Raw genomic sequence first — 14,909 nt, forward strand, 5'->3', positions numbered from 1 at the left:
CCCACATCGGGCTGCAGAAACACGGACCGCCGCCACCACACCGAAGCGATCCAGAAAACGCCCTTTCCTGCCATCTTGTGGTAGTTCAAATTCCAGCAACCCAGACTGTCCAAGCTCAAATTTAACGGTCTCTTCGCTGATGAAGAGGGTCAATCGTTACAAAGGTCCCCGTCGCCCTCGGTACCCCTTTCCAGGTAGCCATGCCTGTTTTTTTGTTTCCCTCCAGTGCGAGGGAGGAGAGCAACAACTTCAGGACTGTCCCATTATTCGCGCCGGACTGGGATTTAAACTGGTCGGATTCACAGGCCGGGGCATCTGTGAGGAGCGCGGCCCTCTCAGACTCCCCTGGGCCGTTCGTGCCGAAGCCCACTCCGGGCGTTCGTTAACTAACATGGCGCGCCTCTCGCCCAGGGCAAAGGCCCTCGCTAGGCCGGCACGCTCGTTTCCCGCCGCCGCTGCTTCCACCGCCATTTTGAGCCCGAGCCTCTCTTTGCTCCACGGCCGCGGCGGGAATTCCCAAGCTCTCACCTTCCCCGTAATCCATAGCGGCGACGGCCCTCGGGGTTTCTAGGCGCGGTCAGAAGCTGCGGCGGGAGCGGTTTCACTCTCCGTGCGGCGGTCGCAAGCTCCCCGTGACGTAGTTCCTTTCCCAGCGACGTAGAGGAGCACGGCGCCGCACGGACGGATCTGAGCTCGCTGATTGGCTACGTCAGCCCCTCTTTGAGCATAGAGCCTGTGGAAGAAGAGAAAAAGAGAAGGTCGATAAAGGCGTACCATGAGCAAGAGATTTCAATATAGAGGTAACAGAAGCTGCGGGAAGACTGGCCGGGGAGGAAAGAGGGTAGGAACGGCTGTCTTCGCCGCCCCCTAGTGGTCAAGGAGGCTCCGCTATTTATACACAGGCATGTCCGCTCGTCCATAGTAAATGTTAAGATTCATCCTGGTATCAGAATAGACGCTTGCCGACAATGAGAAGACATTGTGCAACTTGCCTATATTTTTGTATAGGGGAAACTATAGAGGGCAAGGGTGGCCAGGGTAAGACGTCTTTGAACTCTTCCATGAAGCTTGGTGAGCGAGGCAGAAGAATTGCTCAATTTAAAAAAAATGTTTAGAAATATCGTCATTCACATGCATCTCATATTTCACATTTCCACACAAATTTCAGCGGCTCTGGTAAACTGGCTACTCCAGTGGTTGTCAATCATTTGTACAGGTGCCACAGGCGGGATTCTGAAGTAGTGTAGGTGAGACGCAGAGTGAGCCACAGAGATTTTAAGTCCTACAACTTAACATAAACCATTTTCATTCATTCATTCATTCATTCATTCATTCATTCATTCATTCATTCATTCATCGCATTTATATAGCTGCCCATTTCACGAATGTCCATGCAAAGATGTAAATATTCCTGGGGGAAAGGGTCTTTTGTTTCTACTTTGCTGGATCCAGGTTATTCATTTATTTAGCAATAGCCACCCAATCTATCCAGGTTCTGGCAGCATACAAGTCAAAGTACAATACCATAAAAACCAGTCAGTTAAAATAATACAATCAACTAACTGTGATGGCCACCCAACAGAACAATGGGCCAAAAGCTCACTCTTCTGTTTTCTAATAAAATGATTGATGGAATGTAAGAAATAATAGGAGTATACAACCTTTTATGGTGCAGGCTAATTTTGTACAGGACATAATAACCTTGAAGGGGTACCTAATTTTGCTACTTTTAAATAAAAACACCAGTCAATCAACTTTAGCTAATGTTAAAAATAAAGTCTTCTCTGAGTTGAGTGTGATTTGTGACTAAACGGACGTGCAATTTTCCTGGAAATACTATTGAATTGATTTGTTCAGGGATGTTTTTCAACTTCCTTGTCTAGACAAGTGTTAACCAGCTCAAACCCATTTAAAGTCCAAGTCCAGACAAGGTCAATTATTGCTGTCACTTAATGTTAGAAACATGTAAACTGCTGGAATTTGTATTATTTGGGGCCAAAAAACAATGACTTTTAGGATCATGAACATTTTTTCCCCAAAAAACTACATTTGGTCAAACTATTCATGCAAACATAATTTCTGAGAGCTTTTGGAAAATGGTTATTTTGCTGTGGCCCCAGTTCTCCTCCCAATTGTCCTATTTTGCCATGACATTTATTCCTCTTTCCTAAGCTTTTCTGTAACATCCTCTAATCCTTTTTTGCCCATGCCTAAACACATTGTGCAAACCTGTTTAAACAAGGTTTTATGTGTTACTTTCTTTTTTTCTTTTTGTTCTTTTAAACGTCCTAGTTTTAATACATGCAGTTATGCAATGCATTTAATAAGATCAACTAGATTGTCATAAAATTTTCAGCCAGCTTTTGAATTCTCCAGAACTCTTCTTGAAGTTGGGTGTTAAAACTGCAGGAAAGGGCAAAGACAGGACATATGTCATAGAACTGGGATTTCCATCCACATTATTAACAGGAAGAAAGGGCAGAACATGTTTCGTAAATTAGATGAGGGACCAGGGTTATTGCTGTCTGATTCTTATTCCTATATATGGCCTATCATCTAACCAGAATCTTGGGGACTGCCATTCTGGCTTTCCACTAGATTTCAACATCTTGCTATTTACTGCCATATTGTATTGATGCAAATTTGTTATAATTAATGATGTAAGTATGGAGCTGTATGTTGACCCTGCATATATCACTGAGATGATAACGGAATGTAGCTAAGACACCAGCAAAATTCGGGATGACCATTAGAGGGCAAAAACGTGTTGGCGCCTTCTGTACAGGTAGTCCTTGCTTAATAATGGTAATTGGGACTGAAATTTCTGTTGCTAAGCAATGCAGTCATAAAGCGTGATGTCATGTGACTGCATCACTTAGCAACAGCAATCCTAGCATTCCCCATTGGTGTCATTAAGTGAATCTCAAGCAGCTCACAAGCAGGTTGGCGTGCAGGTAAGTGGCTGCTGCCAAGTGGGGGAGAGAGTACAAGCGACTTACTGGAGCAACTTCCAACCTTCCCTGCCAGCTTCCCCATTGACTTTGCTTGTGGGAAGCTGGCAAGGAAGGTTGCAAATGACGATCACATGACTATGGGACACTGTGACGTCGTAAGTGCAAGCCAGTTGCCAAGCACCCAGATTGCGATTGGGTGATTGTGAGGTTGCTGGGATGGCCGAAACTTTGAGGACTGGTTGTAAGTACCACTCGTTCAGTACCATGGTAACTTCAAATGGTTGCTGTATGAGTGGTCGCTAAGTGAGGAATATCTGTATCTCCTTGCTGCCATCTAGTAGTCATACAGAGTGTACAAACCGGAAAAGGTAGCCGTAATAGAGCTGATGTAAATGTATTTGCCATCCTACTTACTAATGCAATAAAATACATCTAATGGGCAGGGAAGGGGACTTCTATCCTGCAGAGCTCATTTGGTTCCTGTTATTCCATGGAGCCAGGATGGGTAAAATAAGTGGAAGTTAATTAATGTGATACTAAAGGAAAAGTCCATATTCTTTTTTATTCTATCAGCAGTCTTGAGAAGTAAATTTAGCTGATGAGATAGGGTCTGGTCATAGATTATTCAGTTAGCTTCACAGCTGAAGAAATATTTAATTCTAAGTTTACCAGCGCTTCAAACATCCTGTTACAATCAGGCCTCAGGGCCCAAACTTATATTCCCTAAGACCTGGCTGTGCTTTGACTTGAGCCTCAGAACCTCAGCCTCACAGCGGAATCAGCTCTCTCTTTTTAAGGCAGGTGCGGGCAGAGTTTGTTTTCATGCTCTGGACAAAGGGCAGAACAGTTAGATGTGCTGTGGAGAAAAAGCATAGTTGGGCTTTCTATCTTCATGGAAGCTCTGGAACACGCTTCCCTCAGAAACACACATGGCACTTTCCCTCTTTGCTTCCACATAGCAATTAAAGCCTCTTTTTTTCTATCATACTATTGGTGCTAATAGATTGATTGGCATGTACGTGGTTTAATCTGCTGCGGGGTGGTTTCTCTACCTTGTTCTGCGTAGGCAAGAGTCTCATGATGGGAGTAATCTACACAATTGTAAAATGAATAAATGAAAGAATAGCCATAAAACCATATAGCCTTCAGTACCCTGTTAACCTTGTAGAAGGAGAGCTGTGTTAGTCTATGGTAGCCAAGAATCAATTAAAAAAAAAAGTTCATTGGAAACAATTTTTCTGCTATCAGACTCCTCCTGATTTTTACTCCATTTATTAGATCACTTTTGCTTCATGCTAAATAGACTTCAGATTGAGGACTATGGAGAAAAAAGCAAATTTATTAACTGGCTTATGTTTTTAGACAGTTTTCCTACTGTTGTCAGATAATGTATGAATGAATGGTTGTCTTTATAGTATCAAGGCTGGAAATTTTATATTTTATATTTATATATTGTATTGTTTATTGTTATATGTTTTTACTTTTTTTATTTATTTGTCATTTTGTTTTTTCTTTGCTTTTATTGTAATGTTGTCAATCATGATACATTGTATTATTTGCGATATCTGTTAGCATTCAGGCCCCCTGAAAAGCCAGACTGTAGGTGGTTATATTTACCATGCTGTGTGATGTGTTATTGTTTGTCTTTATGCTGTGTGCTGCCCAGAAACACACTGTTTCTGTTGGGTGGCCTTATAAGTCTTAAAACTAAATATATAAATACATTTTAGATGTCTTTTAAAAATCTGCTTTACTCCAATAAACAATATTGGACTTTTAATTGCACTTTTTTTATTTTTTAGCTATATTGTTTTTATGTATGTACTGTAAGTGGTTTTTACTACTACTACAATGTCTAGGTGGGGTTGTTTTAGACTCTTCCATGTAATGCAGCTAAAATGTATGGACTGGTTATAAGATTGCTCTTTATTTTTATTTCCTGGTGTTTCATCAGGAACATCCTTAACATTATTTCTATATTTGCATGTATATTTGTATCTCAAGCTTGGTTTCTCTATCTGAAATCTAGGCCATAATAAAACTTGCATACCTTGCAGAGTTGTTGTAAGAATTAAAAGTAATTAAGGGTAACAAAGTGCTTCATGGTCTTGAGAGCACGGTACAGGTCTTACGTAATGTTATTGCCAGCATTATGTGCTGTTAGTATTATGAAAGAGGTTGTGAGATGTGGCACACAAAAACAAAGGTTATGATTTGATCCAGGGCTGTGCAGGGTCACCATAAAGAACAAACTGTCTGCCCCACTAGGAATGTAGAAGTGCGATCACCAGCAATTTAGAAGTTGCTCAGCAATGCAAGAACACATCAGCACATGATGCCCTGTTCAGGACAAGAACCGGTTCCATCCCCCCAGCAACCAGCCGTGCAGAGAGGCAAGGACGTCTGCAGGCTTTGATATTTAGCATTGCTCTCTTAGATAAGCAGAAAGTTGTGGGAAGCCGAGTGGCAAGAAACAGTTTTTGTGGTCAGATAGAGCATTGTAGGTGTATTGCCTGAGACAAACAGAACAGTAAGATGGTGTTATTTTAGCTTAAGGAAGCGTCAGTGGGTTACTATGTGTAAGAAGCAGTTTAACACAAAGCTGCCCACCTTCTTGTCTCCCCGCAGGATTTCAGATGCAAAAAGCAAAGGAGGAGAAGAAAAAAGCAGTAATAATACCCCCCAAAAAAGAAGAACACATAATAGTGCTGGGCTGTTCAAGCCAGCAGGAGGAATGATCCAAACCACAAATGACTCAGCCAAAATGTTTGCTTTGGTTCTTACAAAAGCAAAGGATTAGGTTGGGCAGTGCAATCTTGTCCTCAGTTTACCAATAAATTTCATCTTCTTGTGGTTATTGAGGCTTACTTTTAAGTAAGGACGAAAAGCCATAATCTTTTCCTGCAGCTATAATCTTACCTCTTGTAAAGAAGAGAATAATATTTTGCTTCTTTCAAGCAATGCATCATGAAGGCAATTGATTTAAACAGCACTGAAACTATTCATTTGATGGAATCATATCCCGGGTTCAGATTTTGGTGTGTGAGTTTTAGGAAACTGGTAACCTCTAGCTGCTTTATTTTCATGGTCCTAAAGTCCTCCTCTCACTATGAATTATCCAGAGCAAATTGTTAGCTAATTTTTATCCGAATCATTTTATCCTGTTAAGCATTTTTGAAACAACAATAAATTGATGAACGTCTCTAAAACAAATATGAAAATAAGATATCGAAAGAGAGACTTCATAAAGCATCCTCATCAAGAACAACAGTGATTCCACATATAGTTTATTAAACGAGAATCAAAACCTTTTGAGGTCTGTTGCAAGATTTAAAAAAACTGGTATCTGTTATCTTTAAGACAAAGCAATCCTATCTTGATTTTGGGATGCTGTACAATGGAAGGGAATATATTTATTTCAGGTTTGGAGACTGGGAGGTGGGAATTGTTGGTGGCACCAAAAATCCATTGGTTCTCCCCAAGTTCTTTTTCCAGCCTGTCTCACCTTTTAGAACTGTTCAAAACTTGTCTTTCCAAAAATCAGAAAGTGCCAGCTCTTGAGGTTGATAGGAAGCAGGGATCCTACTTTGGATTACCCCCTCCAAACTCCTAGCACTATCTCCAATCTTGGATGGGGAAACCATTAAATGCTATGGCTGACGGTATGTTATTCTTGGACCCATAGAATAACTCATTTGCAGACCTGTTCCTTAAGTAACTAAAAAAGGAGCATCTACGCTTGCAGAGATCAAGCAACCCAATACATGCATTTACTTTTCTAATGAAGTCAAAAGTTATATGTATATATAGTTATGCTCAATTTGGATCCCAAGAAATTCTGGGAAAGTTACACTGTAACCAACAATTTAGACAAATAATTAATCATCTATTTACTGATGTATACAATAGTATAATAATTTTAATGTGTTTTCATTTCAGTAGCCTACAGAGTTAATTCATTTACTCAGAGATAAATATGTAAGAATTGCAGCTTAAAGGAGACATTTTCGCATACAGAAGAATTCCTCTGTTAAAATACCTCCTGCTACAATGATTGAAAAATAAAGAAAATGTTTATTTATTTATTTATTCTACCCCATTTGTATAGCTGCCCATCTCACATAGCAACTCTACGTTTTATCTGTGCACAAATGTATGCAAATGTGATTAAGGGACTAACAATACAATGTTCTATATGTGCTTTTCAGCAGTGCAACTTACTGTCATATAAATGTGCATTATATCGCAGGCTAGAACACTTTTAGACTTTCATCTTGGGTTTTTGTCCGTTCTTTGGAAGCCAACAACAGCTGTTGTCTGATCTGCATGTGAATGAAAGAGATGCTTTCTAAGGGATGGGAACTGGGCCAGAACCTAGTCTGCTGTTTCCTCAGCAGGCTTGCATTAGCAAGAATGTTTGTGTGTGCATACACATCAGCCTCTGATATTAGTTAAGGGCCAAAGCAGCACCAGTACAATAATCATATGACAGCTGTACACAATATGTGCTTTGAACTCTTAAGGACCAGAATGTTTGGAAGCATTCATGTAACTATAGGGAATCCTATGGGGAAGGCCGTACATTGCTCTTCACATTTCTCCCTTCTTTTCCCCTCCACATCTCTGTGAATAAATAACAAGGCCATTCTTCTTCATCATGTCTGAACTAGGTATTTATCTCCTTCCGCACCAAAGCACGGGGGAGAGGCAGAAGGGAGAACTGTAGGGAAACAGACTGCCAGAAGGGTGTGAGAAACAGAGACTGGGTTCACTTACTGCTTTAATGCAATTTTGTTCTAATTATGGTTTCTTGAATAAGCCACAGTTGACTGGGTCCATCCAGTGTACCAAGCCTTATACCATTTCTATCAACCACAATGCTAAATCAAAGCCAGACCAACCACACTGTGGCTAAGGATGGTGTGTCAGACTGGCCAGAGAGTTTTGTATTTTCCCATCTAGCATGTTCTCACAAGAAGGATTAGTCCCATAGTTCTTAATTTATAGACCAGAGAGATGGACAACTATTTCAGCATAATTACTCAATAACAAAGGCAAAACAGAAATGATTTCATGATGAGATATCTAAATTTGAAGATTTGTCTTTTCTCCATCTCTGAAAATGAACTAAACCAGGACTGACCAAGAATATTTTTCTGCCTAAGAAGCAGCAAAAGGTGTTCCCTCTCCATACTCAAGTCAGGGGAAACTGTATTCAAGGCCAATCCAAATATTTTAGCAGCCAAAGCAAAACATCCTATAAACTCTTCTCTTCTATAGAGGTAGAAGTGCAATAATAATTCATTATAAATATGGTTGCTTATTTGAAATGTGGTACTTCAAGTAGACAGCTTTGTTATTTGGTGCCACAGAATCACTTCAGTCACCTTCTAAAATAAGGGTTTTTTGGTAAGGAAATGTCTGTTACCTGTGCATGTGAAAAGTGATTCACTTTGCCTCTAATGCTTGAGCCTGTCACAACAGCCAAGGAACCCCGTATAATAGAAAAATCAAGAGGGTGCATCACCTGCAAGCACACACCATTTTTTGAGAAACCAGTGTCAGGTAACCAAACTATACTTCTTTGTGGTCTCTAGGTACCGCAAATATCTTTCAGACAATGGGCAGGTGCTCTATCCTAAGCAAGGACTAAAATGAGAAGAGCTTGTCCAACTGATGCATTGGCTTTGGTACTCAAAAGTCTTTATTATTCTTTACAGGATCAGTTCCCTTCCGATGGCAGTCGCAGTCAACTGGTGGATCATATTGGAGTGCTTTCTGAAGGAAGATTTGTATCACTTATACTAGCCAATTATGTATTCAATAGTTGAAGTACAACTCAGGCTGGGAGGTAAACATCAGTATATTCACTTGTAATGGTAGAGCTGGAACGATGCTTACCTGAGCAGAAGCTGTAGTGATTACTTATGCTTGTTGAGGAGGGCTCATAACCTCTGATATGTGGCATCAAACTTGTCAAGGCGGAAATAGATTTCCATGAGATTGGAAACCTATCCATAAGAGAAGAAGAATCACAAATATTGCAAATGACAGTTAAAAGTGTGAGAGATCTATGGTCGAATCCAAATCATGGTGGGAAGGAGGATAAGATGTCCCCTGTTTCAAGATGAGAACAGTATTGATCATGGGACTAATAACCCTGTGAGCACCTTGAGAATAATAGAAGCCAGGTGACTTTGTTCATTCTAAGTATAATGCACTGTGTATTTGGTTTGGTTCCATAGCAGAAGTTGAAAGAAAATTCCATATTCATTAAAAACTGCCAATGTTCTACCATGAGGAAAGAATGATTAAACCACCTATTTCATTTGTCTGTTGAATTTGAACTTGCAAGACAAACTAGCCTGGAGGAGGGACTTCAGTGATGTTGCAATTTAAAGGGTGAAAAACAGGCTATTACTAAAATGTTTGTAGCAGCATTGGATCATTAGCATAAAATAACCCGGAACAAGGACAGGAGGATGTCATTGATTTGAAGGACGATTCTTCAGACTAGATGTCTTGTTATCCATAAACAGCAGCAACAGTAGGATTTTCATTTGTTTTGCACTTACATCTGTGGATATAAGCAAAAGGTTGTATGTATGTAAGTGTGTTTGCACAATATGCTACGTCACCTTCAGTGGTTAAGAAGGACCATATACTCTGCCATCTTAAGCTTAGCTCCTAACCATGCTGTAAAACACTTCAGCCAAAAACCCAGGCTTATCTAAGTCTCAGTATGTCATCTAAACCTAGAGCTACTATATCTTATATCTAGTCAGTGTAACCCAGAAAAGGGTATGTTGAAATTCAGCAAAGTTGATAACACAAAATATATTTTGTAGACATTAATCTTGCATTATATTAGCATTGTGAAGATCCTGATTTAAAAATCATATTGTCAGATTTCACTTTCAAATTCCTTTCATGTCATTTTATAACTTGTTTAAATTAAATCAGAATATATTCTGCCAAGGGGAGACCAACTGTAAACAAATATCCCTGGATATGACAGCTCCATGGATATATATAGTGGTAAATCTGCATTCCAAAGCCTTTCTGAGTGGCTATGACTATGGTAGCTTGGTATTTTCAAAAGTTTTTCCCAAGTTACTGTGATATTTTCTTGGTGGGGTGGATTGGAGTATACATACTATATAGTAACTCCAAGATATGGTAGTTTCATGAACAAGCAGCATGGGCTGCTTGTTCATGAACAAGCAGTTTCATGAACAAGCACCTATGGAGGTGGAGAGATAATGTTAATTACAGATACTGCTCTAGATATTGTGGGAGGAGAGCCATGTTAATTTATAATGGCACCTATATGCCATCATCTGTCCGCAATGCCCCTCAGGATTCTGTGTAGGACAGATGGGACAAAGTTTGTACAAACTTTGCAGAAAAGAATTAATGGGCACAATTTTTACATCAGGGCACTCTCTCTGTAGCTGCCCCAGCCCTTTGGAATAGCCTCCCAATGAGATTTGAAGGGCTCCTAAACCTTTTAGCCTTCTGGAAGGCCATGAAGTTCCCCCAAGCATTGGGCTAGGATGGGGATTGAGCCAGGAGGTTGATAGCTGGTTGGTGTGATGCCTGTTCTGTTTTTAGTCTATTTTTTATTGGTTGATGTGAGCCACCTAGGATCACTATGTGAGATAGGCAGCCAGATAAGTTATCTAAACAAACAAACAAACAAACAAACAAACAAAGAACAATGTAGTACCAGATAATTTGAGCCTCCCAAGACACTCCATAGCAGACCTTAAAAGTAACTGTTTTGGAAAAGTGGGACTTTAACTCCACCATTTAGTGAGAGGCTGCTGAACTCACATATGTTAAAAGGTTCCAGGCAATTTCAGGAGGTCTCAACAAACACAATGGGTGTTTTACACTTTTTTTTTTTTTTTTGGCACCTTCGCGACTGCCTGGACAAGTCCCTGCAGTTTTCTTGGCAAGATTTTCAGAATTGGTTTGCCAGATTCCTAGGGATGAGAGAGAGGGACTGGCCCCAAGTCACCCAGCTGGCTTTGTGCCTAAGGTGGGACTAGAACTCACAGTCTCCTGGTTTCTAGCCTGCTGCCTTCACCACTACACCAAACTTAAACACGTAAACACTCAAACCTATAAATGTTAATTGTTAAGATACTTGTATTGGTTTCACATGTAGCCTGCATCTGCATAACCAGCCTTTCTTCCCCTCTTTCCTTAAACCCCCAATTTAAACCCTATATCAGTCTAGCCACTCTGTGAACCTGATGAAGTGAGCTACAGCCACCAGAAGATTCTCCATCCTAAACTGACTACAGAGAGTCCACAATTCCACTGTGGTGTAAACCAGCTTGGGCAATTAAAGTTGGAATGGCTGTTTTTGAATCAGAAATGGTTTCTTCCATTGCAGAAATAGTACTATAAAGACTTCTGAGTATTGACAGGTTAATAACAATACATTAATAATTATTGCATATCAAACCAATTGTGATGTTACAATAATCCAAAGGATGAATTCTGTCACTGTTGCCCTCCCCTCATCTTAACATTCAGTGGATTCATTTGTGATTTGTAGCTGATCTGACTGAAAAGGTGCCAGGGCCAGGATCTGCTCATCTGAATATAAGATGGCCTTCTTTGGGAGGAATCCTATCCTCTTACTGAAGTTAAAGGTTGAAGTTAGCTAGGGATGTGCTGTGACTGCAGCCTCCGGGCAGGCCTAGCTGAAAGCAGCTGAGACTTGCAATGTTGTTGAAGTTACATTTGCTAGTTTTGGAAAGATAATCCTCATTCTCTTCCCTTTGGGCCTCTGCCCTCTACTTAACTTTCCTTGGTTCTCCAAAATACACAAGGAAGAACAAGGTTCCCCTAATAGAGCAAAAGAAGACATTTATCCAAATTATACAGCTTGGTAAAATTAATCTCCATTATGAAGCATAAGCAGACAACAGTGGATGGGAGTGTGTGTGGTTGTATTATGTATTCAAGATGAATGACATTTTGAGCCAGAAAAAAATTCAAAGTGAAAAGTGAATGCCTGGAGCAATATGGAGAACCCACATTGTGATAGAAAAATGCAAAGCATTGGATCTCCCGTTTCCAGCAGGGGTCACGTATGTCTGTAACCATGTCAACAGCATTATTCTCACGCAAACACTGAGGCACCTTGGCTCTTCTTAGACCAGATGAGTAAGCACCTTTCAAATGTTAAGAAAGTACGTATGTAATTGTAATGACCCCACCCTATCTATAGCGTATAAAATAAGCAGCCCTTTATTTGGCCTCATTCTTGGGAATGGCTCGTGTCCTTTTCTCCATCACAGGAAGATTCTTGAGACCCACGGCTACTGTTTTTGCATTTTAGATAAGCCAGAGATGCATAATTCCAGGTGATCAGTTGCTGCTAGAAACAGTTTGGGTTTAACTGATGTGGAGTTGATTTCCTATACTTTATTCTTGCTTGCTTTTAAACAACATCCATATCAAAGTTTTGAAGAGCAGCTTCTTTAAAAACATTGTGCATGCTCTATGGAGAAACACATACACTCATCCAAAACAGTTCATGTAGACACCTCGAAACCAATATTGCTTATTCTACTTCAATCCTATTTTTTTCTCATCTTGCAGACAGTAACAACTGCAGGTTCACTGTACATTTTGTATACTTGCACAGCAAAATTCAGGACTGAACTTGCCATCAAATACCCTTTGATTTGTCTTGTTTTGTTTTTGTTTAGCATCTATTTGGAGGCTTCCTGTTTAGCACTGTGAGCATGTCTATCTTGCAAAGAAGCTCTTGCAAACGTACCCATTTTGAGGGTACATCTCACTTGCAAACTTCATTCTGTACAATTACACTGAGGAACTGAGAAACTGTAACAATGTTCAATGTGCTTTGTGAATGTAGCACCACAGGACTCCTTATCAGGCCCTGATGTGCAGAGAAGTTTATTATGAGCTTGAGCTACACCCAAGCAGGAGTGCTATTCTGCCCTGCGCTACTCCTCTTTTGCAGCCAAATTCAACACGAATGTGCAAGTTGCAACACTATAGTTAAACGACATTCTGGTGCTTGGCTGCTGTGAATCACAATCAAGGAGGGTTCCAGGAGAAACACGAGCCAGACAGCCTAACATAAACCACAGTTTTCCTTAACATAGTGAGATGGATCTTATCCTATGAGAATGAATTTAATTCCTTTAAGGCCGTGTTGGTGGGGAATTCTGGGAGTTGAAGTCCATACATCTTAAAGTTGCCAACTTTGAAAAATACTGCTTTACACATTCTCAGCAAATGACCTTCCTGTCTTCTTGGGATAGCAAAAGTAGCTACCACAATTTGATCATGAAAGGCATGCAGAAGCCCTTCCTTGGTCAGTTGTAAATTTCCCATCATTCAGCTGATTCCTTGGAGGAACCTGGCTTCTAATATTATCAAAATGGCCAACATACTTTCTCCACACCATTTATAATTTGACAAATGTCTACCATATCTGCCTCTCTTTTTTAAGAAACTTTTAAAAAACTTCTTTCCAAATCTAAAAAGTCCCAAGTTTTTCTGCAGGGCAGTTGCTTCAGCCCTTTCATCGTTCTGTTTGCTCTTCTTGTTTTTTAAGATGTGGTAACTGAAATTCCTAGAGGGCCCGTTGGGGATATCTGCAGAGAGATGTTATAATATTACCAGCAGTTAATCCTTTCAATGGAGCTCACCTTTTTCACCATTGCCAATCTAAATGCTTATTGCAACTGTACTGCACACTTGTGGAGACAGGTCTGGAGGAACTTTGTAACACCAAATTCAGGTAGGCTCAACAGTTGCAAATCAGAAGAATCAGAGCCTCCCCCAACTATCTATGTATCTTTTCTAATCATAGCATATGTTCAGGCTTGTTTTATATTTAGGGTAGTACTTCTGTTACAAAAGGTTAGAAAATACAGCCTAAGGGGATTGGAAAGGATGCTTTGACTGCTTTCTTATGCCTTCATTTAAAGGGCGCCAACAGGGATACAGCTATTAATTGCTGATGGAAAGAATTTGAGGACACCTCCCAGTTCTGTACAGCCAGGCAAGTTTTTACCTGAATGTTTAGCAGAAGGCTGGGAATTCTGCGAGTTGTGGTCCCAACTCATTTGGAGGGCAGCAGCTTGGGAAAAGCTAGGCCACGACTTTTAGACATTGCTTTTCTGCTACTTTTATGCCCAAATACAAAGGAGAGAGGATATGAAAAGAAGACTAGAAAGGAGGAGTGAAATTATGGCTGGTTCCAGCCCAGCTTTTGGAGGTCTTCACCTGTCCCTTTGCTACAGCTAGTTGAGGTAAACTGAGGTAATTCTATGAAGAGAAGAATCCAATGCTAGTTGCTGCAGTTGAATGGTTGCCATACAGGAACCAATGATCTTGTGAAACCTGATCATTGGCTAAGCGGGCTGGGGTTGATGGAAACTGGAACACCTAGTTGCTATGGGTACTTTGCTCCAGCAATAGAATTGTTTGGAACAAAATAACTAACCATTCCACATAGCTGACTGAATACTGCATTCCTTCATACTTCATTTCTTGATCCAGGCCAAAGGTGTTCTATAGTCATCTAGTTGGAAATTCTGGGAGTTGCAACCCCCAGGTTAGGAAAGACTGACCTAGAGAAACCCCAGTAGTATCTCAACCCCCAACTTTGTACAAGATAAACTTGGGGTAAATTGACATGCTCTCCACTTTTCAAGGACAGCATCTACGGTTCTGGATTCTGCAAGACTGATGAGCGGAAAGCATTTGCGTTTGAGTGCTGTCTTTCCACAGCTGATGCTAATTGTACCCCATAGAACGGCTTAGCAATTAGTTGCCCTTTTCGAATTAAGTGGTGCCAAAACTTCCCATTAGGTAGATGATCCAGAGAGAAACAAACTGCTGCAGCAGACCCTGGCTTTTTGGTTACTAAAATTGGCATGCACACAATATAATTTT

The 14,909-nt window shown here is 40.4% G+C and overlaps 1 protein-coding gene and 1 long non-coding RNA gene across 7 annotated transcripts in view; one reads left to right on the top strand and one right to left on the bottom strand.

Annotated features, from left to right (window-relative positions):
* Positions 1 to 745, bottom strand: part of ZNF326 (zinc finger protein 326) — a 37,166-nt gene extending 36,421 nt beyond the window's left edge. For 5 of the 6 annotated variants that reach the window (XM_007427584.4, XM_088153847.1, XM_088153846.1 and 2 more), the window contains exon 1: positions 529 to 685. In XM_007427584.4, coding sequence (XP_007427646.1) covers positions 529 to 544 — 16 coding nt within the window. In that variant the 5' untranslated portion in view covers positions 545 to 685. Of the gene's footprint in view, positions 1 to 528 lie in introns of all 6 variants that reach the window. The other variant, XM_007427583.4, reaches the window with a different exon arrangement.
* LOC148214157 (uncharacterized) lies at positions 644 to 11,376 on the top strand. Its single transcript, XR_015798451.1, has 3 exons — positions 644 to 800; positions 8,675 to 8,805; positions 11,195 to 11,376. It is a non-coding gene; the product is annotated as an uncharacterized LOC148214157 (long non-coding RNA).
* Positions 11,377 to 14,909: the final 3,533 nt, after the last annotated feature.

This window comes from Python bivittatus, unplaced genomic scaffold (genome assembly GCF_059951505.1).
Source record: "Python bivittatus isolate LINGU-HERP-01145 unplaced genomic scaffold, Pbiv_v1 ctg000700_np1212, whole genome shotgun sequence".
In the NCBI taxonomy this organism is placed as follows: Eukaryota; Metazoa; Chordata; class Lepidosauria; order Squamata; family Pythonidae; genus Python; species Python bivittatus.